The following is a 22,704-nucleotide window of genomic DNA, read 5'->3' on the forward strand; positions in this document are numbered from 1 at the left end:
AAAACCAGGAAATATACGTTTTAGATAGTATCACAACAAAGTGATTAGGGTTAATTAGGGGGTACAACACACATAAACAATAGTGTTTAGAGTTAAACAAGATGAGGCCAGTTCCAAAACACAACTTTAGTGATACTCATGACTGTGGACACTACAAAATGCAGTATATCTGGTCCAGTACTGATTAGCCATGACACTGTACCTTCTTGTCCTGCAGGTCTGTGGAGAGCTCATAGCTTTCAGAGAGGGAGCGTGAGCGTTTGATGGCCTCCTCCTCTGCCTGCTTGCGGAAGATAGACTGAGAGTGTTGTAGTTTGGGTCGCTGTGGGCGCTGTGGGCCCGACTGGATGCTGTGGCTGTACACTGAGCCCTCAAACTGGTCAGGACTCAAGGAAGAACTGTGCGGGACAGGGCCACGGCCATATCCTATGCTGGTGTCCAAGGAAGGGCCAGGCTCACTGTTTTGAATATTCCCCTCCACACTAGACAAGACAGGAAAGCAAGACATGTAATACACATTGACATGGTACACTGGGTTTCAATCACTAACAAGGTTTGCAAGGTTCTCATGCAAACTTTCTGCTGGCTTCAGAGCATGTGCTTATTTATGCAAAAAAAATTCTGGTAACACTATTTTGAAGGTCCACTTTAGACATTCTACTAACTTTGCAACTACATGTCAATAGCAGTCATTAGAGTATTAGTAGACTGTCTGCTTTATTTGATGCTCCAACAGACATTCTACGGACTTTGCAAGTACTTATACTGTCAACTTATTCTACTAACCCAAACCCTTAAAGCTAAGCCTAAACTGACAGTCTACTAATACTCTAATGAGAGTTAGTTGACATGTAGTTGCAAAGCTACTTATAGTTAGTAGAATGTCTGAAGTGGACTATCAAAATAATGTGTACCCTGTTTTCTTACCCTTACTAATGTTGATGAATCCATCCAAGTGTACAGTCATTAGCAGATCTCTATGTCAATGCTTCCCAAACCTGCTCCTAGAGGCACACCAACTCTACACATTTTCAAACTCTTCCTGATCAGTCACATCTGATTCAACTCATCAGCTCATTAGAAGAGACTTCAAGACCTGAAATTGATGGGTCAAATAAGGGAGATATCCAAAATATGTGGCTCCAGGAATAGGGTTGGAAAACACTGCTCTGTGCTCTCTAAAGATGCACTCTTACCCAAGATCTTCAAGTTAAACCAAGTATCCCATTCCTAGTACCAGCTGAGATATAAAAATATACTTAATATACTTCTTCTGTGATTGCATTTTCATGCTGAACTTATCCCAGAGGCCATTCACACTAAACCTGTTTTGGTGTAAACCAGAAACATCCGTCTAGTGTTAATATAGTAAACAATGTAAAAGCAGCGCAGTGTAAAGCAAGAGCCGTTCTGTGCAAACATCCCCCTTGTTTATGCCGCTCCAGTGATGTCACTCCTGTTAGATCAATCTGTGGCACCAGGTCACTATTCCATCACAACTAGCAGGTAGTTAGAGAAATCAAGCTGTTCAATGCTTCACCGATCGAAGAATGAGATGCAGTGTTTCTGATGGTTTGCCAGCCACTACAGATATTGTTAAGAGCATGGACATGCCATCACTTTCGCTTTGTTCATATTCAACACTTGTGAGATTATTGCTGATTACTTATTAAAAAAAGTCTTGATTTCCGCTCTGTTAGCGTTTGAACAGCACATATGGCCTGATTTCCAAGACTAAGGAACTGCTAAGGAATGCATCAATATTATTATTTATTGCTCACGCTTGGTCCTGCACTGTTTGTCCCAGAGACCTGGATGACAACACAAATCATGCAGCTTGTGAACGAGAGCTGAGTAACTCTTCAAAGCAGTCAGATGAAACAATGGGCTTAAATTGAGTGATGGACAAACCAAAATATCAGAGCGATATTCTGGCTTGGGTCTATTTGCATTTGGTCCAGTAAGCAACTACTTAATAAGCCACTAGCCACCAAAAGGAAACCTAGCGACAACTTAGCATTGTGTTGGCGAGTTTGCACAGCTAGGGTTAGTTTTTTGGTGGAAATGTATAATAAATTCATATCAATATCCAACAACTGAGGGGGAAAAGTAAGAATATAAATGGATCAATTAAAACATCTTTTTAATAGCAGACTTGTTTGAAAATCTTCAAGTATCCCAGAGAACAACTGAAACAAACATTTATGGTAAAATTACATTTTGTTTAGAGGCCTAACCAGAACGGATCCGTTCAAATTCTATTAAATATAAATATATTGAAGTGATATATTGAAGTGATATTGAAATATATTGAACAGCAGACCTGTTTACACTGCAAGTCAGGCATGTGTCCTACAGTATATTTACAAGATTTTAGACCACAGTAAGAGCATATTTACATGAACATTACTCACTAACTCTTACTCTCTGCAGTTTTTCGATGTGAATGTCGTCCAAAGAAAGATCTCTTGCCAAAGAAGTCCAGTTTCTTCTGCTTATCTGCCATTATGAGCCACAAGTTCAAAGGTCAGCTCAGTTTCCCGAACAGAGACAAAGTCTGCTCTGATGAAACCAATCATTTACAAACCAGCACATCACGCTTGACGTAGAGCCACAAACTCGCTTGCATGCAAAACGATTGTTCATGTAGAAAAGAAACTTCCTTCAACAACGTCCTCCTTCAGGTCATGCCTGCAGTCACATGCAGCACTGTACAAACAACAGTAAACAGACAGGAGAGGCGGACCTCTAATGTAAACCTAGCACACCTTTATGCCATCACGTGAAATACAGTGGACTGTATGCACAGCTTTTGTGAAGTACTGACATTAGGCTGTTCTAACTAATCAAATACACACTAGTGGCACTTCATCCTAAATATACCTTCAGTCTTCTTTAGCTTTAAGTTACAATCATCTTTGATTACAAGCCTTTTACACATCTTCAGTTTAATATTTTGTTGATATGTTTAACAGAATGAATGAAGCTAAATAAATGGCTTCTATAAACACACTGGTATCCTATAAGATAGCATTAGTGAGTAAATAGTGGTGGTGTTGAAATATCAACGCTGGCTATCAGACTCCACTTTCCAATACCTCATACAACCCATGTCAATACAAGTACGGTGCAGGATTGTTTATTCCTAATTATGATGTATGTCAGCATATTATAAAAGGAAACAGGGTGAAGATTTCAGTGACCAAGACAGCAGGACTAGTGGCATGTCCACAAATACACACTTACATACATGTCAACACGTACAGTACATGCAGTCATGGTGAAATTCACAGTTCTTGCGTAATATCTCTAGAGATGAATCTCACGCACCATCTGTCCTGGCAAACACTGCCACGTTCCTCTCGCGCGGGTGGCGAGTCTACCTAGTGTTCACACACAAGTGCCAGCACTCAGTGTCATATCAGCGAGGGTGAGATGAGGAACAACCATAACTGATGATGATTTATATCGTACTTAGAGATGACTGTAACGTGTAAAGGATAAAGATGCAGAATCCAAAATATTATTAAGGAAAATTTAGTTTTAAATGACACAAATGACCACAGACCCTGTCATTCGTTGACCAACTTTTGTCGCTTCTGGAGCAACTGGATGCCATTCATTTTCAACAAGAGCTGCTTCAATGTTTGGTGACACACGTGACAAAGTTGCACAGCAGAGCTCTAATGCACACAGTGGGAATGACTGCGTGACTCCCTGACTACAAACTCAGCTCTTACCAGCTTACACATGCCTATCCTCTATCCTCATCTGAGTCGAGATCGCGGGACAGGTCCCATTTTCTCAAAGTAGTTTCTGATCATCTGTATCAAAATTAGCTGGAGAAACTCTATGGCCATTATGTGTATCATATTTTAAAGGGTTAGGTCACCCAAAAAATGAAAATTCTGTCATTAATTACTCATCCTCATGTCGTTCCAAACCCATAAGACCTTCGTTCATCTTCAGAACACAAATGAAGATAATTTTGTTGAAATCCGACACTTTCCGATCCCTCCATAGACAGCAATGTCATTGACACTTTCAATGCCCAAAAAGGTAGTAAAGACACTGTTAAAATAGTCCATGTGACTACAGTTGTTCAACCTTAATGTTATGAAGCGACGAGAAAACGTTTTGTGCGCGATAGGGCTGCCCCCCAATAGCTGACTCACCATTAGTCGACTAGAAGAGGCTCGGTCGACTAGGATTTTATTAGTTGGTTAGTCCTAGGGAAAAAAAACCTGAAATCTGGTGAAACTGGTGAAATCACGAAAGCTGTGACTGACAGATTGTTAACGGCAGGAAATCCAAAAATTCGCCTATTGTTTTTCGACCTCAAATATGGCTCATCACTTCAACATGTAAGTAGCAGCAACTTTACAAGTCCACTCGCTCTAATGTTAACACAAATGTGGCTATTATTAGGGGCATATCCAAGCGTTTGTGCGGAGAGCGCACGCTTGAGTGTCTGTGTGTGTGCTATAGAGTGAATGACTCTTGTAGTAAAGTCATTTCCCCGTCACAGGCCACAGTAAAAAGGAACAGCTGTTGTATGATTGAGGGGAAAATGAAGAACAGTGTGAGATGACATCATTTCCTCTTCAGGTTTTCATTACAGTATACAGACAAAAGCCCCACAGTCTGAACTGAGTTTCTTAGAGTAAATCAAGAGTGGCCACCATAAACACTAGATCCAGAATTTGGCATTTTTTGTTTTGTTTTTGTCAATAGTTCATTCAAGGAAATGTTCTTTTTGAGTCTCACATGAGCATTCAGACTGAATGTAATAAACTGTGATAAACATGTGTGTCTGTGTGTACCTGGTAAACCCTTCTTTATGGGGACCAAATGTCCCCACAAGGACAGCCAGTTTTGGTTAATCACACTAAGTTATGTTTTTTTAAATGTAAAAATGCAGAAAGTTTTCTGTGATGTTTATGTGTGTGTGTGTGTGTGTGTGTGTGTGTGTGTGTGTGTGTGTGTGTGTGTGTGTGTGTGTGTGTGTGTGTGTGTGTGTGTGTGTGTGTGTGAGAGAGAGAGAGTGCAGGACGACATGGTGTCTGTCAAAACATCCCCGCTGGGTGTCTGACGAATAGCAGGATTCCTGCATTCCAAGTGTAAAGGTGGATGAGAAAAGGGCAGGAAAAATCTTTGGGAGTTTTGGGAGTCCATCACGTTAATGAAGAGCAGATTTCATTCGTGTGTGTGTGTGTGTGTGTGTGCATGCCGGTTGTCTCAAGTGGATTTCCATATGTGCCGGCACCACGCCGCAGACCAGAGACCCATTTGTAGTTTTACTGTAGACGGCTTAAGAATGAACCAGCCAAACACAACATCACATATAACACATACAAAGGCCCCAAAACTATCTGGATACTTTAGCCACAAAGCCACATTTAAAAGTCAAGTGAATAAGATAACTAGAATAAATGCAAATTGATTTGTTATTTAAAGAAAGAAAAAATAAATAATTGTGATCAGTGTGGGGGAAAGTTACTTTTAAAAGTAATACATTACAATATTGCATTACTCCCTAAAAAAATACACTAACTGCGTTGCTTAGTTACTTTTTATGGAAAGTAATGCACTATGTTACTTTTGCAGTACTTTCTTTCACCTGGGCTGGGTTTGTTTGTTTGTTTGTTGGTTTGTTTGTTTGTTTGTTTGTTTGTTTGTTTGTTTGTTTGTTTTAAAAAAGTTGTATTTTGTCAAATGTAAAAACCCTTTCACACCAGAAGTGACCTGAATAATCCTCAGGCTGAAGGATGCAGATTCACTCCTGCACAGCAGAGGGCGCAGTTACACAACCCTTCAGCTGCTGTCTTTCTGGACCACAGGAGAAGAAATGCAACACTCTTACTTCAGCAATAAAACAAAAAAAGACGTTTTCGTGATTCATATGGTGGACTTGGATTATCGAAGGTCAGCAGCAAAGACATTGGTTAATAAAGTGAGATTAAAAACAAAGTATATTTGTGTTATTTAACATATTTAACTACTGCACGTTTGCGTAATATTCTGAGTTTGCCTTTGGCAGATTTTATTCATTTTGAGAAACACTGAATCTGTGTTTGTGTGTATGATTATGTACCATAGTGTTGTAACCCAACTATAGCTACGTTTACATGCATACCTTTTGTTTCATTCAGACTGGATTCATGAATTCATTGTAGTGTAACATGAACGCTGATAAATGATCACACTGCACAAATACTCGCACAATAACCACTCTTCTATACTGCTTCTTTTCTGTTTCAAAGAGCACTTATTATCTCTTTCAGGCCCTGATTAGAGACGAAGAGCACATGAAGAGCTGTGCTGCTTATATTTATCAAGTAGTAGAAAAAGACCCTTCCCGGACCCAAAGCGAGGTGTCTGGATAGGAGTCCGAAACGAGGAGGACTACAGGGATGCTGTCCTGCTCCTCTTCACAGACTTTTAAAATGACGGGACAGTACGTCATTACGTCATGTCTACTTCATTGCACATGCGCAGTTCCAGTTTTCAATGCGATCGAGTGTTTACACATCCTCTCGATCGGATTAGAGAAGGTTTAAACCACCCCTTACAATCGGATTTGGCCAACTCATTCTGGTTACATGCGAGTCTATTATTCCCACTGTGCTACTAGTCTGATTATTGGGTCCATGTGAACGCAGAGGCTGACCGTGACACTGTTTGTTGTCAGACGTTAGTAAGAACATGTCCATCCGCAGCTGTGTTGTGATGAGCTCTGTTGTGTGTGAACGGACGGATCTGCTCGACACTGGTTGCTTAAAGTCAGTGCAAGGGTGATTTTGAAAAGTAAAAAATCTCTAGCAGAATTAGTTTACGGGTGCAACTTAAAAGCTGTAATACTCTGAAGCCTCTACTGTATAAATATAAGACCTCTTGCAGTTGATCACTGAATTACTGGATGATACAATCTCTGGCACTCAAAAGAATCACACAGACATCAGATAACCAGCACTGTTAGAGAGACTGTCCCGAGTTAAAGGGTTTGCTGACCGCTGGCAGAGGAAATGAGGTGTGTGTGTGTGTGTGTGTGTGTCCTCCAGCAGAGGAAGCAGCCGGTCCCTGCTGATCTCTCTGTTATCTGGCTCAGCACATGTGACATGTACTACACAACACTACACAACAACTCAAAGCTCAGGCCCCGGTGTCCATCACCACAGGACAAAAACAGGCAAACTCCACTAAAGTTAGAAAACAAACAGCAACTTTAATGTGAAAATCCTTACGCAATGAAGCTTCCAATATCTAACAGAGACCTCTTCCACAACAACAGTGGACATTATGAATAAACCATAACATGAGCTTTTAAAGTGCTCCTCTGCACGAAAACCTCCAGTAAGACGTCTACCTTCAGCTGAGGACATCGCTGACTAATAAATAACCCATATATGTTCAGTTTCACACGGTCTCTTCTCTTGTGTTCGAGAGGGACTGTCATGTAACACTGGATCTCTCCGCTGGATGGGCTAAAAACACCTCCATTCATGTGATCATCTCATAAATATAGAGCAAGTAGACCAGTGCTACAGAGACCAGAGAGACCCAGTGAAACCAGGTCAACATCGTGTGTGTGCTTCTGTAGGTACAGCGTTTAACACACACATTACTGCATATTCCACTGCTTTTCTGAATCCAGGGACTTGAGAATGGCCACTTCACTGAATACTCCAGCATAAACAAATAATCTGGACTTTAGTGCCATACAGTTTTAATAAATGCATACTTATTTTCAAACTGCATTGCTTAAATACTAGTTCAGACCTCAACTTTCCCACACACACTATTATAGTCCAGTCTTACCAGCTGTCCAGCTCCAGTTCAAGCAGAGACTGTGTTTTCTCTGAGTTGCACTGCAAACACCACATGTCTGCGGAAGAATGCGTGTCCACAAAGAGCCGAACTCAACCATCACTGGATCCGAACGCACGACAGCAGCTCTAGTGCTCAGAGACTGACCCACGACTGCGGTCTCTCTCTCTCTCTCTCTCTCTCTCTCTCTCAGAGACCCGGAGGAACTCCACCAGCAGATCTGAGGCCAGTAGCTGTCGAAACACAAACCCTGCTTTACATGTAAGAGGCTGTACTTCTGAAAGAAGCAGAGAGAAGGCGGGAAGGAACGAACACTGACTTCTGCACGGGCGGCAGAGGAATGCAAGTGGGAAAATGTGGAAGCACCTCTATTAATAGAGCCTTTCAGAGAGAGAGAGCGAGAGAGAGAGAGAGAGAGAGAGAGATTGTCCTGTTCAAACTCTCCAGCGTTTGCTGCTCTTCTCTGACGATCAAGTGTTTATGATTCATGTGAAACACACATGCACACTCTTTCTCAGTATTATAAAACATGCGGCATGGTTTTTTTGAGAAAAAGAGGTTGAGTATTCTTTGACCTTGCTTGAGTGACCTCTCTTTGAGTTTATATGGGAATTTATAAAACTTAAAAGTCCTTGATGCTGATTGGTCAATAGCCATGTTTTATTTATGATAAAGCACCGCTTCACCGAACAGATCAGTGCATCACCAAAGACTTTAGATATAGAAACACAGTTCACTCATATTACTATGAATGGGAGAAAGTGCAACACACAACATGGCCGAATAAGCCCCGCCTTCTGAATAAAAGAGCCATCTGCCGATTGGTAAAGTCATTGTGTTACTGCGGCTGCGTCTGAAAAATGATCTTTTTTTAACGCATAAGAAACAACATTTACGAGGCAGTTGTCAGATTTCATTGGTGATTTCAAATATGAAATTTATATGAAACTGCAGAGGAGGACGGCGTGAGCAGCAGGACTGACACTGGCCGCTCTGAATAATGCCATCTGAGGTGACAGGACAAAGAGAAAATAACTACCAGATGGCCAACTGTTCCTGTACAAGGACAGCAATGACTGCTGGATGAAGGTGACCGCGTCCTCTCATTACAAGCGGGACGGTTCCCTCCCTGTGGAGAAGATGACTGCTTCCTTTGCTTTGCTGCATCTTAAACTTCAAACCTCGCATTGCACAAGAAGGGAACACGTGACAAGTTCAGAGAAGACATGTGAAGCGTTACAAACATCCATTAGTCAACAGCTACAAAGAAAGAATGACACTGACAACTGATGTGTCAACTGTTTCACTGTCCCTCCTCCAGACGTCACAGTCAAGTTCTGCAAGCGTCGTCTCCCACAGCAAACTTCCCAATCCCAGCCATGCGTACAGCAAGCTTCAAAAGGACACAGTGTGATTCAACAGCAGATCTTGAATGTGTCCACTTCATGACCATCTCACTAAGATGAGTTGCACACTGGAGGTTTGACTGGCTGTTATTCACAGAAGGAGTCTGTCCGACAGGTTGATGTCAGATCCGGGAACTCCAACTGGCCCTCCATAAAACATCTGCTTCAACTCAAAGCACAAGCCTTCGGTGACTAACTCCCACCAGCCCCTCCACGACCGCTTCTCATTATCCAGCCTGAAGTCATCTCAAAGAGTTATGGTGTAACAAGAACTGACCAGAAAATGTGAAAAGAGAAAAAGGGTGTTGAAAAGCAACAGCACCCCTGAAAAAGCGGAAACCAATATCGTTCAATTTTTCTGATTCTAAAGCGCTTTTCCTGAAAGCAGACCTGTTATGTGTGCAAGTTGGATAAAGTTGAGAAAATGTAGGCTATATTTATTTACAACAACTATGTTAAGGGTTAGTTCACCCAAAAATGAAAATTCTGTTATTAATGTCGTTCCAAACCCATAAGACGATATTTTTGATGAAATCCGAGAGCTTTCTGAGGTTATTGCAATTTTCAAGGCCCAGAAAGGTAGTAAATCATGTTAAAATGGTCCATGTGACTACAGTGGTTCAACCTTAATGTTATGAAGCAACGAGAAAACTTTTTGTGCTCATTAGAGTCACAAATGATTTGCTCTTATCATCCAATTGTGGTTGTATCTCTCTATTAGTGTTACTCGATCTTAGTGCTGCATTTGATACCATTGACCACAACCTTCTTTTAAATAGACTAGAAAACTATGTTGGCATTAGTGGAATTGCATTAGCATGGTTTAAATCATACTTATCTGACCGTTATCAGTTTGTAGCAGTAAATGAAGAGATGTTTTATCGATCACAAGTTCAGTATGGCGTACCACAAGGCTCAGTACTAGGACCGTTGCTGTTCACTCTGTACATGCTACCCTTGGGAGATATCATTAGGGAACATGGCATTAGTTTTCACTGTTATGCTGATGATACTCAGCTGTATATTTCTTCAAAACCTAACGAAACTTACCAATTCACAAAATTAACGGAATGCATAGCTGATATAAAAAAACTGGATGACTAGTAATTTCCTACTACTTAATTGTGAAAAAACAGAGTTTCTAATGATTGGACCAAAAACTTCCACACGTAATAACCTAGAATACTGTCTAACACTTGATGGCTGCTCTGTTAAGTCTTCGTCGTCGGTTAGGAACCTGGGTGTGTGTGTGTGTGCTCTTTGATACCAATCTCTCATTTGAAAGTCATGTTTCTAGTATCTGTAAAACCGCATTCTTCCATCTTACAAATGTATCTAAATTACGCCATATGCTCTCAATGAATTGATGCCCAATTTGAAATTTTATCGCATAATGTTTTCTAAACTATTGTGATTATTTGTGAATCATCTGTGATCGAATATACATTGATGTGATTGATTGTTACTACATTTTTTGAAGAACCTGGTAAGAAAGAAAATACATAAAGTTAAAAAATTAATTTGCTGCATCTGGGATTTTTATTTCTAGAAAATATTCACATCTTTAAAATTTGTAATCTAATGTCACTCTTTACATGGTTGTCTTCTGGCCTTGGCGCTGACTTGGCAGAACTGCGGATCGTACCACACAAGTCGTGTACATGACCATTCAGCACATAGTTATCGGCATCTAAAGATTTATATGCCCTCAGTTTCTCTTTTCGCTCGGCTTCTCTATCAGGTAGGTGTAAATGTCAGGCCACTCAACCGGAGGTAACATTAACTGGACAGTGAGTGACCTTACACATTAAGATAAAATCGGATTTTTCTCCAGTCATTGTTAAAAAAACAAGCTAACAAAACTTGCTAACTGACGTTAGCCAGGGGAATAGTTCTGCCGCCACCTAAGCTCCGCCCACAAAAAAAACATCGCAATGTTTACTAACTGAAAAGGGGTCTATAGACTAAACACGTGGTGTGCATGTGCACGCCATCACCGTTTTCACAGATTCACGTTTTTTGAAGTTTACAAGGAGATAACGTTTTCAAAATTTGTCAAAATTTGCACCTTGGAATCTATTTCAAATTTTGCATTCTCGAGAAAAACTGTTGTGCAAATGAACAGCCAGAACACTTTAAAAGTTTCCAGTTAAAACGGTGTCGTGTAAGCGGCCCCTATGCGGACAATAACTTTATTCTAGAGCTGCTGTAAAGCCAAAACACTGTTACTTTAATTTCCTATTATCACTGTAAAGCTGCTTTGAAACAATCCATATTGTTAAAAGCGCTGTATAAATGAAGGTGACTGACTATAGGAGCCGGCCAATAATGCAGGAAAAGACAAAAACAAAAACAAAGTCCTTGAAAACGAAACAGAAACACGACAGACTGTCACTATGTTCGTGTGCATTCCTGCAGAACGTTTGACCTCTACCCTTTTTGACTAACAGTTAACTAAAAACAACACCAGAGTTTTGACAGCGTTGTATTGTAGTAATCAGCTGGAATAGCAAGACTCATGGATTCAGGAGAAACACAGTCAATGTCAACCCAAGAGAGGGAACTTCAGGGAAGTGGATCAGTTATTGGACGTGGAATAATTTTAGCTTAACAGCTCCAATTCCAATTCACTTTCACTCTACGGAAAAAAATATTCCTGGATATTCCACTATATCACTTATTTGGCATGAAAAAAGAAAAATCATGTATAGGTTTAAAGGCATGAGGGTGACTAAATGGGGAGCCCTTCCTGTAAATCCATTCGTTAGGCCTGGATGGGCAGGTGAACCCTAGTGAAAAAATAAAATAAAATCTTTATTGTATTTGAAATGACATTATTTTATTCTAGATCTACTGTACAGCAGAAACAAACTTTGTTGCATTATCTTCCTGTTATCACCGTGAAGCTGCTTTGAAACAATCTGTAGTGTAAAAAGTGCTATATAATGAAGGTGCCTTGACTTGACTTGACAGTCAGATGTCACAAACTCCATTTAATGCTGCAGTTTTATCTGATATAGCAATAGCCAATCCAATCCAAGCTGGGATTGATGTAAATCCTCTGTAAATATGAAAACACTGGTTTCACAAATGTCAGCCAGTAAAGCACATTTTACTCTGCTGTCAGCTCTTAACAAACGATCTCTTCCTGTCTGGAGCGGTTGAGTCAAATCAACATCTTGTCTGTTTGATATTCGATATCTAATGTGGCCTAAGTTTACAAATACTTTTTTGGAGGCCACAGTGTAAATTTAGCAGAGAACTGACCATGAACAACTGAAACACTGGGCTATAAATACAGGGGTAGAACAAGGGAATCTAAACCAGACACAGGTGAAACTAATAGAAACAAATGAGAACATAATCAGTAACCACGGAAACCGAAGCTACACAGAGCAGGGGAAAAGGAACTAAAGGAAACAGAACAGAATGTCAAAATAAGAGTCCATATAACAGAACAAACCTGACAGGTGTAAAGCTGAGTTAAAATATAAACACGAGCGTTCAAATGTTTGGGGTCGGTAAGATTTTACTGTTTTTTGAAAGAAGTCTATTCTGCCCATCAAGGCTGCAAAAAAATACAGTAAAAACAGTAATAATGTGAAATATTACAATGTAAAACAGCCGTTTTCTGTGAATATATAGTAAAGTGTAATTTATTCCTGTGATTTTCAGCATCATTAATATGAGGATCTGATGCTCAAAAACATTCATTATTATTATTATCAATGTTGAAAACAGTTGTGCTGCTTCATATTTTTGTTGAAATTGTGATAGATTGTATTTTTTTTATTAATAGAAAGCATTTATTTCAAATAGAAATCTTTGTAACATTCCTTCTGAATAAAAGTATTAATTTATTTCCAATTAAAAAAAATGGTAACACTTTACAATAAGGTTCTTAAAGGATTAGTTCACTTTTAAAAAAACTTTTGCTGATAATTTACTCACCCCCATGTCATCCAAGATGTCCATGTCTTTCTTTCTTCAGTCGAAAAGAAATTAATATTTTTGATGAAAACATTCCAGGATTTTTTTCCATATAATGCACTTTGCTGGGCACCAAACGGTTCAAGGTCTAAATGACCGTTTCAGTTCAGCTTCAAAGGGCTTTAAATGACACCAGACGATGAATAAGGGTCTTATCTAGCGAAACGATCGGTCATTTCAAAAATAAATAAAAAAGTTAAAGTTTTATAGGCACAAATGCTCGCCTTGCGAACTCTCCTGTTCGAACTCGTTCATCAAAATGAACGAATCTTTTTTCGAGTCAATGCCTCGAAAAAAGATTCATTCATTTTGATGAACGATTCAATGACTCGAAAAAAGATTCGTTCATTTTGATGAACGAGTTCGAACAGGAGAGTTCGCAAGGCGAGCATTTGTGCCTATAAAACTTTAACTTTTTTATTTATTTTTGAAATGACAGATCGTTTCTCTAGATAAGACCCTTATTCATCGTCTGGTGTCGTTTAAAGCCCTTTGAAGCTGAACTGAAACGGTCATTTAGACCTTGAACCGTTTGGCTACCATTGAAGTCCATTATATGGAGAAAAATCCTGGAATGTTTTCATCAAAAACATTAATTTCTTTTCGACTGAAGAAAGAAAGACATGGACATCTTGGATGACATGGGGGTGAGTTAATTTATTAGCAAAAGTTTTTTAAAAAGTGAACTAATCCTTTAACTGTTCATTGTTTGTTCATGTTAGTTAACTGTGCATGAACTAATGTTAACAAACACAACATTTGATTTTAATAATGTATTAGTAAATGTTGAAATTAACAAACTAAGATTAATAAATGCTGTAGAAGTATTGTTCATTCTTAGTTCATGTTAACTAAAGTAGTTAACTAATGTTAACTAATGAACCTTATTGTAAAGTGTTACCAAAAATAAATAAATACATAAATAAAAATCTTAATGAACTTTTAGCACTTGACATGCAGGAGTCACTGTCAGCAGGGTTTAGTCCCAATCCCAGTCGTTCCCCAGTCCTCTTGAAGAAGTTACCCAAACCCTTATACACTGCACCGCTCATCTTCTGCTTGGGACTGTACTGTATGTATCCAGGTACGGATAGTAGTTATAGTATTATAGTACACTTATAGTAGTTGTAGGTTACAGTTAATAATTCCTTTATATGGCGAGGTTGAGGCTTATGAAACCAGAATGAATAGAATTATGATTATGAAAACAAATATTATGATCATTGAATTCATATGAATTATTATGATCAAAACATGTATTACAAAGTTTTTCCCAGCACTTTTAATCAGTGCTGCGCCGGTCTATAAGAACTGACAGACACAAGCTTATCTCAGAGATCTCTTCTGCTGTCATGCTGGACTTGATGCCAATGTTTTGAGCTTCTGGGCTTTTCCTCAGGATTTACATAAGGAAGACTGGTTTTGATTAGGTTCATCCTGTAGGAGAGATGACACTGAATCATTCATGAGAATATCACATTTCCTCTCTGACCGAACACCCAACACTTCCACTGGTCATCAGCAGCTTATATAAGAGTTTTTGTACCAGTAGATGGGGTAGATGGAGCAACAATCTCACATTTGAGCTCTAGTGTCCAGCACTGAACAACAGTGGTGCAGTGTAATAAAGCTGCTGGTTCAATCCCAGAGAAACTTTCATCCAAGACACTTAACCCTGTAAACTTGACATATGAAAAAGTACTCGGAAAAACACTATATTTTTTAAAAGGAACCGTTTATTAAACCTTTAGACAAATTATATAAAACAAATCTAATAATCATATTTAATACATCAGGCTTTTATGGCTCATATGAAATACTATAAATAATAAATAAATTCGATCAGATATGTCAATAGCAAAGAAAGTAAAATGAGGAGCATATTACTAACCTGCTGGAGCAGCTCTAAATATTCACTGTGCTATTTAATTTAAGGGTTGAAGTCTTGACTTACTTTTTGCGGTGTACTAGAATATACTTTCATGCATGATTGTTAAAAAACCACATTATTTTTCACATATTTTATATAATTACAGCACTCTCCACAGTCTGTCTCGAATGCGAGGTTTAGTTCCTGTTTCTATGAAGCCCCTCCTTCTGAAATACGAAATGTGCTGTGATTGGTTAACTGGCCCAGTGTATTGTGATTGGCACCGGTTAGCGCGTTTGGGAATTGTCCCGCCCCTTCAGAGTTTCATCTGCTCAGGTGTAAATATTAAGGACCGTGCAAAACGGATTTCAAGCCGGGACTTTGCAACCATGGATTTCAGAGGACGTTTCAGAGTGATATGGTTTTGGTCATTTTCTTATACATTTAGAAACAAAGTTATACACCATGATCATACTTGCCGGAAAACTAAGATAATACAAACAGTAATCGATCACAGAATCATGGATCATTTTCCTAAAGGGTGGTGAACCGTCTTTTAAGCAAGAGCTTAAAAAAGCTCCAGTAAACACTACATCAATACTGTAATGTTAGTTAGCAGGCTAGCGGAGGCAAAGCTTTGCCCTTCTTTATCATAGCAACTACATACAACTTATAGTTGGAACTGTTAAGAGAAAACACAACTAGAAATAATTAGACATACTTTCAAGTTGTGATTCACAAACATCAGATTGTCTCGACAAAATGGAAAATGATCCATTTCAGGAGAAGCTTTTGTGCGTAGCTGCATTGCTCTTAGTTTCTGGAAGCTGTTCTCCGTAAAATGTGCAGCGCACAGACAGACATTGGGGTTATAATATTCAGGAACAGTGTTTAAAATATCACTGTCATGAATATGAAGGAGGTTTTATGCATGTTTATGACAACTGTCATTAAGTGTTATTCACTCAATTATGACATTTTGAATGCAAATATGACATTGTTTGAGATGTGACAACTTGACATTACCAAGACAACATAAAATGTCATAAACATGACATAGCAGAATAATGATCAAACTTAAGAAACCACTTAGCTTTATGGATTAACATTACATTAAACTGTCATGTGGTTGGTTTTGACATTGGCTGTCATGAGGCCGTTATAACTGTGTCATGAATATGTTTCTTGACCTCAACTACAGTGGTACAAATTTAATTTGTCATTAAAATGTTATAATGGCCTCATGACAGCCAATGTCAAAACCAACCACCTGACTGTTTAATGTAATGTTAACCCATAAAGCTAAGTGGTTTCTTAAGTTAGATAATTAATCTGCTATGTCATGTTTGTGACATATTTATGACAGGTTGTGTTGTCTTAGTAATATCAAGTTGTCATGACAAAGACACTGACAGGTTATGATGTATTGGTTTATGTCAAGGTGTCATTACCAAGACATCTCAAACAATGTCATATTTGCATTAAAAATGTCATAATTGAGCGAATGACACTCAATGACAGTTGTCATAAACATGCATAAACCCTCCTTCATATTCATGACATGTGTCATGTCAGTCTTATGCACACCCCTTCAAGTAAAGTGTTACCAAAAATAGTTTTGGAAATGTTGTGGAAAAACAGTGTCTCTTTGACATAGCGACAACACTGTCTTCTCTAATGCAGCTCAACCAGGCCTCGCCTCGTCCCGTTTTTTTGCGTTTTCCGTGGGCAGGATTATTTAAATGAGTAACATTGTGACTTCATAAGATCCAGAAATATCGCGCTGTAGTCCAAACGAGCCATTCGTTGTAGTTCTTAGAAAGTGGTATCTGTTAAATAAAATATCTCCTTTTGGAGTGGACTTTGAGCTTTGCAACCTTGCAAATCTTTTTTATGCTCAAACAGCAACATAACACACTAACTAAAGTTGAAAAAAAAAGTGAAAAAGCATAATAGGACTCCGTTAAATATAATAATAATAAAAACCTTTATTTTATAAATCGCCTTTAAAAGCAGCTTCTCAAAGCGCTATACATACAATGGACAATTGTTAAAAGCAAACACATCACATCACAAAAAACAAACACATCAACAAGTGAATGCAAGTTTAAAAAAGTATGTCTTAAGTTGACCTTTAAATATGGCATAAGACTGGGCTTCCCTAAGTTCAAGAGGCAGAGAATTCCAAAGGACAGGTGCATAGAAGGAAAAATCCCTGTCACCCATAGACTTTAAGCGAGTTTTAAGAACAACCAGCATGCTCAATTGTGAGGAGCGCAATCTGCGATTCGGAGTGTAGAGGTGTAACAGTTCAGCTAGATAATTTGGAGCCGGACCGTGCAAAGATTTGTAAGTGAGCATCATAATCTTAAAATCGACACGGAACCTAACTGGGAGCCAATGTAAGGATTTCAAAAACCGGAGTGATATGGTTGCATATTCTGGACCCAGTTAAGATCCTAGCAGCAGAATTTTGTACATGTTGAAGCTTGTGTAGAGAAGATTTAGAAACTCCAGCTAAAAGGGCGTTACAATAGTCAATCCGAGAGACGACGAAGGAATTTATCAGCTTTTCAGCTACAGGAAAAGTTAACATTGGCCGCAATCTAGCGGTGTTTCGAAGATGGAAAAAAGATGTTTTAACAGTACTCTGAATGAAAGAATCAAATGAAAGATTAGCATCAAAAATAACTCCAAGGTTCCTCATTTTACTCTGGATACACAAAACAGAGCCATCAAGAGTCAAAGACAGAGAACCAACTTTTGAAGTTTGGTGACGAGAACCAATGAGCATAACTTCAGTTTTATCACTGTTCAAACACAGGAAATTATTACTCATCCAGGTTTTTATTTCAGTAATACAACCAGAAAGAAAATCAACGTCGGAGCGCTCATCTGGTTTTGAATGTATATAGATCTGTGTATCGTCGGCATACAAATGATAATGGAGGCCGAGCGATCTCAAGAGATAGCCAAGTGGTGATAGATATATGTTAAAAAGTAAAGGGCCCAGAACTGACCCCTGGGGAACACCACTGAGAACAGAGCTAATCTCGGACCTATGGTCACCCATTGAGATGAACTGGGAACGGTAAGCAAAGTAGGACCGAAACCACTTCAAAACTGTCCCCGACACACCAGACACTCTCTCAAGACGTGTAAGCATTAGACTGTGATCAACAGTGTCAAAGGCGGCTCTTAAATCTAAAAGAATGAGAATAGATGTTGCACCAGAGTCAGAAGCCATCAACAGATCATTGGTGACTTTAACCAGAGCCGTCTCAGTACTATGAAATTTACGGAATCCTGACTGAAGTGGTTCAAGGAGGTTATTAATTGTGAGATAGTTACATAAATGAGTGGCAACAATACGCTCGAGTATTTTTGCAAAAAACTGAAGGTTTGAAATAGGACGATAATTATTAAAATCATCCAGGGCAACATTCTCTTTTTTTGGTACTGGAGTTACCGCAGCAATCTTTAATGCTGATGGAACAACCCCAGACTGCAAAGAGTCGTTCATAATACTGAGAACAACCGGGCACAGGACATCAAAGCAAGATTTAAATAAGCATGTGGGAAGAGGATCAAGCAAGCAAGTGGAAGCTTTCATGCTTGATACCTCCCTTTTAAGAGTTTCAGTATCAAGAAGAGGAAAGTTAGTTAGAAAAGTACCAGTGTACCCAGGTGGACAATGGAATGTAAGAGTAGAAACAGATGAGACAGAGATTTGTTTACGAACACTATAATTTTTTTAATTGAAGAAATGAAGAAAAGAGTTACACAGCGGCTGAGAAACAGGCATAGTAGTAACAGATTTAACTTGAAGGAGTTTGTTTATAGTTTTAAATAAATGTTTTGGGTTTTCTTGATTGTTTTCAATAGTCTGAGAGAAATACAAAGATCTTTCAATCTTAATTAATGCTCCGAAGTCACTTAGAAGATCCTTCCAGGCTAAATAATGAACATTCAAGCCAGTGAGACGCCATTTTCGCTCCATTTTCCGACAGGCAGCCTTCTTAGTGCGCAGATTGTCATTATACCATGGAGCAGTGCGAGCAAAAGTAACCTTGCGTGACCTCAGGGGAGCAAAAGTGTCTAGATTAACAGCAAGAGTGTTATTCAGCTGTGAGACTTTCTCCTCCAAAGATGTGAAGTGCAGATCACTGAAAGTGGAAACAACAGAGTTCGAAAATATAGTCTGATCAATAGACTTCCACTTCCGAAATGTTACTGTTCGGATGGAAGGCACACAAGAATTTTGCAATACCAGATTAAAAAAAGACACCTGAATGATCAGATAATCCAATATCAACAGATGATAACTGTGATACAAATGAGCTATTTGTAATCACAAGATCCAAAGTATGGCCTTTACTGAGTCGGGCCAGTTACCAATTGCGAGAGATTGAAGCAGTCAAGCAGCGATAAAAATTCCTGTGTAATTAAATGATGACAGAATTTTTGGATGAACTATCCCTTTAACCTTTTTTCAGGATTATTGGAAGTCATTTTACTGGATCACTCTGCAAAGTTAACTAAAATGATTTCAAGTTAATTTATTTATTTGACAAGTAATCTTGTATTATGATAATGAGCAGTTATGACAAAACACACTTTTAATATCTAGGCACTTTTCTGCATCTGTAAATTTGATAAGACATTATACACATTATATAACAAAAAAAAACAGATATAATACAGATGAACAAATGATAAAGTTTGGGTTGCTGATGGGTTGCTGAATATACGATCCCTTTCTTACTTATTGTAAATTATTTAATTACAGATTATAACCTACATGTGCTGTGACAGAAACCTGGCTAAAACCAGCCGATTACATTACTTTAAATGAGTCCACCCCCCAAGATTACAGTTATAAACATGACCCTAGTCTGAAAGGAAAAGTAATTTATTTTCAGTATTACTGAGAAGTCTAGTTTCAAATATACTTCTTTTGAAGTGTTGGTGCTTAATGTAACACTATCTAGTGTAAATGATAAATCACGTTTGAGATTTGTGCTGGCTACTGTATACAGGCCACCAGGGCACCATACAGACTATCAAAGAATTTGCTGACTTTCTATCAGAGTTAGTACTGGTGGCAGATAAAGTCCTAATTGTTGGTGATTTTAATATACATATAGATAATGAAAAAGATGCATTGGGATTGGAATTTAAAGATATTCTAAGCTCAACTGGAGTTAGACAACAGGTGTCAGGACCTACTCATTGTCGTAATCATACTCTAGATCTAATATTATCACATGGAATAGATGTTGATGCCGTTGAAATTCTGCAGCAGAGCGATGACATCTCAGATCATTATCTAGTCTCATGTAAACTTCATTTAGCCAAGGGTTCAAAGCCAACTCTGTGTTACAAATATGGTAGAACTATCACTTCTAACACTAAAGAAAATAGTCCAACGCCGCGGTACGACGAGCAGACTCAGGCCCTTAAGAGAGCAGCCAGAAAAATGGAGCGCAACTGGAAGAAAACAAAAGTAGAGGTCTTTCGCATTTTGTGGAGAGAGAGCACGATTGCGTACAGAAAGGCCTTAAAAGCTGCTAGATCTGCTTATTTTTCGTCTCTCTTAGAAGAAAAGAAACACAACTCATATTTATTTGATACAGTGGCTAAATTAACAAGAAATAAACTTTCAACTTCTGACGTTTCAAAGCAGCACAACAGTAATGACTTTATGAACTTCTTTACTTGCAAGATTGATAATATGACTTACTATGAAAAACTATGCAACCGTCTACTACAGTATCGCATCAGACAGTGCATTGTAGTCTCCCTGAGGAAAAATTCCATTCATTCATTGCTATAGGAGAGGAAGAATCTTCTAAACTCGTTAAATCATCTAAATCGACAACTTGTATGTTAGACCCTATACCGACTAAGCTACTGAAAGAGATGCTTCCAGAAGTCATAGATCCTCTTCTCAATATCATTAATTCATCTTTGTCATTAGGATATGTACCAAAAATTAAAAGGATATGTACCAAAAACACTTATTAAAAAACACATCTTGATCCTAGAGAATTAGTCAATTACAGGCCGATCTCGAATCTACCTTTTCTGTCAAAGATACTAGAAAAGGCAGTATCCTCACAACTATGTTCCTTTTTAGAAAGAAATGATATCTGCAAGGATTTCCAGTCCGGATTCAGACCGTACCATAGTCCTGAGACAGCTCTCGTTAGAGTCACAAATGATTTGCTCTTATCATCCGATCGTGGTTGTATCTCTCTGCTCCTTCACTGTTTTCACTGTTACGCTGATGATACTCAGCTCTACACTTCGCTCACCGACGAAACTTACCAATTAAAAAAATTAAAGGAATGCATAGCTGATATAAAAAATTGGATGACTAGTAATTTCCTACTACTTAATTCTGAAAAAAACAGAGTTTCTAATTATTGGGCAAAAAAACTCTGCATGTAGTAACCTAGAATACTGTCTAACACTTGATGGCTGCTCTGTTAAGTCTCCGTCGTCGGTTAGGAACCTGGGTGTGCTCTTTGATACCAATCTTTCATTTGAAAGTCACGTGTCTATTATCTGTAAAACCGCATTCTTCCATCTTAAAAATATCTAAATTACGTCGTATGCTCTCATTGACGAATGTGGAACAGTTAGTTCATGCGTTCATGACATCAAGGCTAGATTATTGTAATGCTCTACTGGGTGGTTGCCCTGCACGCTTAATAAACAAACTACAGCTAGTCCAAAACACAGCAGCTCGAGTTCTTACCAGAACCAGGAAGTATGACCATATTATTCCGGTTCTGTCAACACTGCATTGGCTCCCTATTAAACATCGTATACATTTTTAAATATTATTAATTACTTACAAAGCACTAAATGGTTTAGCTCCCCAGTACTTGAGCGAGCTCTTAACGCATTATAGTCCTTCTGGCCAATTGATAATACCTAGAATATTAAAATCGACTGCTGGCGGTAGATCCTTTTCCTTTTTAGCACCTAAACTCTGGAACAGTCTTCCTAACATGGTTCGAGAAACAGAAACACTCTGTCAGTTTAAATCTAAAATCTAAAATCTAAAAACACATCTCTTTACAGGGCTCTCAAGTGTCATGCATTAAGCATGACAGTCACTCATTTCGTTCTTTTGTCACGCACTCCCGCCACACATTGTATTTCTCATGCCCAAAATGTCTTTGGCCGCGCCGCTCTCACTATGGAACCGGCAGGAATCAAGCGCGTCTCCCCTGGAGTTCTTAGTCGAGCCTGCCACTTATCAGCCAGTCAAAAAAAAGAAAGGGGCTACACAATAGCCAATCAGAAAAGAGCACTATTGTATCTGGGTAAGATTTAATGCAACAACTAATGAAAAAAAAGCATATGCTGAAATTGTTCACGTGATTCTGCTACTAAGTTTCGTTCACCCACAGAGGAAACCACTGGAGCTCCGTGCATCACTTTGAGCACAGAGTAAGTCATGATCTCCTGTTTTAATGTTACAACAAATTCACAACTTGTTTGACACAAACAGTGACAACTTGACTGCTGTTAGAGAATGATTCCCAGATAATTAGCATCAGTTTTTCATGAGTGTCTGTAACTTAGCCAACAGTTTTA

General features: G+C 38.7%; 2 protein-coding genes across 4 annotated transcripts in view; both read right to left on the reverse strand.

Moving 5' to 3' along the window:
* Positions 1–22,704, reverse strand: part of gp9 (glycoprotein IX (platelet)) — a 158,444-nt gene that overhangs the window by 32,381 nt on the left and 103,359 nt on the right. The gene's annotated exons all lie outside the window — the stretch shown is intronic.
* The window catches only part of iqsec1a (IQ motif and Sec7 domain ArfGEF 1a), a 53,482-nt gene that overhangs the window by 18,529 nt on the left and 12,249 nt on the right, over positions 1–22,704 (reverse strand). Inside the window, exons 1-2 of one of the 3 annotated variants that reach the window (XM_056261203.1) lie at positions 7,819–7,992; positions 203–482 (exon numbers count right to left, since the gene is read on the reverse strand). In XM_056261203.1, the coding sequence (XP_056117178.1) occupies positions 203–482; positions 7,819–7,883 (345 nt within the window). In that variant the 5' untranslated portion in view covers positions 7,884–7,992. Of the gene's footprint in view, positions 1–202; positions 483–2,414; positions 2,599–7,818; positions 7,993–22,704 lie in introns of those variants that run through there. The other 2 variants (XM_056261186.1, XM_056261195.1) reach the window with 2 other exon arrangements.

This window comes from Rhinichthys klamathensis, unplaced genomic scaffold, assembly GCF_029890125.1.
Source record: "Rhinichthys klamathensis goyatoka isolate OS25496 unplaced genomic scaffold, OSU_Roscu_1.1 h1tg000010l_1, whole genome shotgun sequence".
Classification (NCBI taxonomy): domain Eukaryota; kingdom Metazoa; phylum Chordata; class Actinopteri; order Cypriniformes; family Leuciscidae; genus Rhinichthys; species Rhinichthys klamathensis.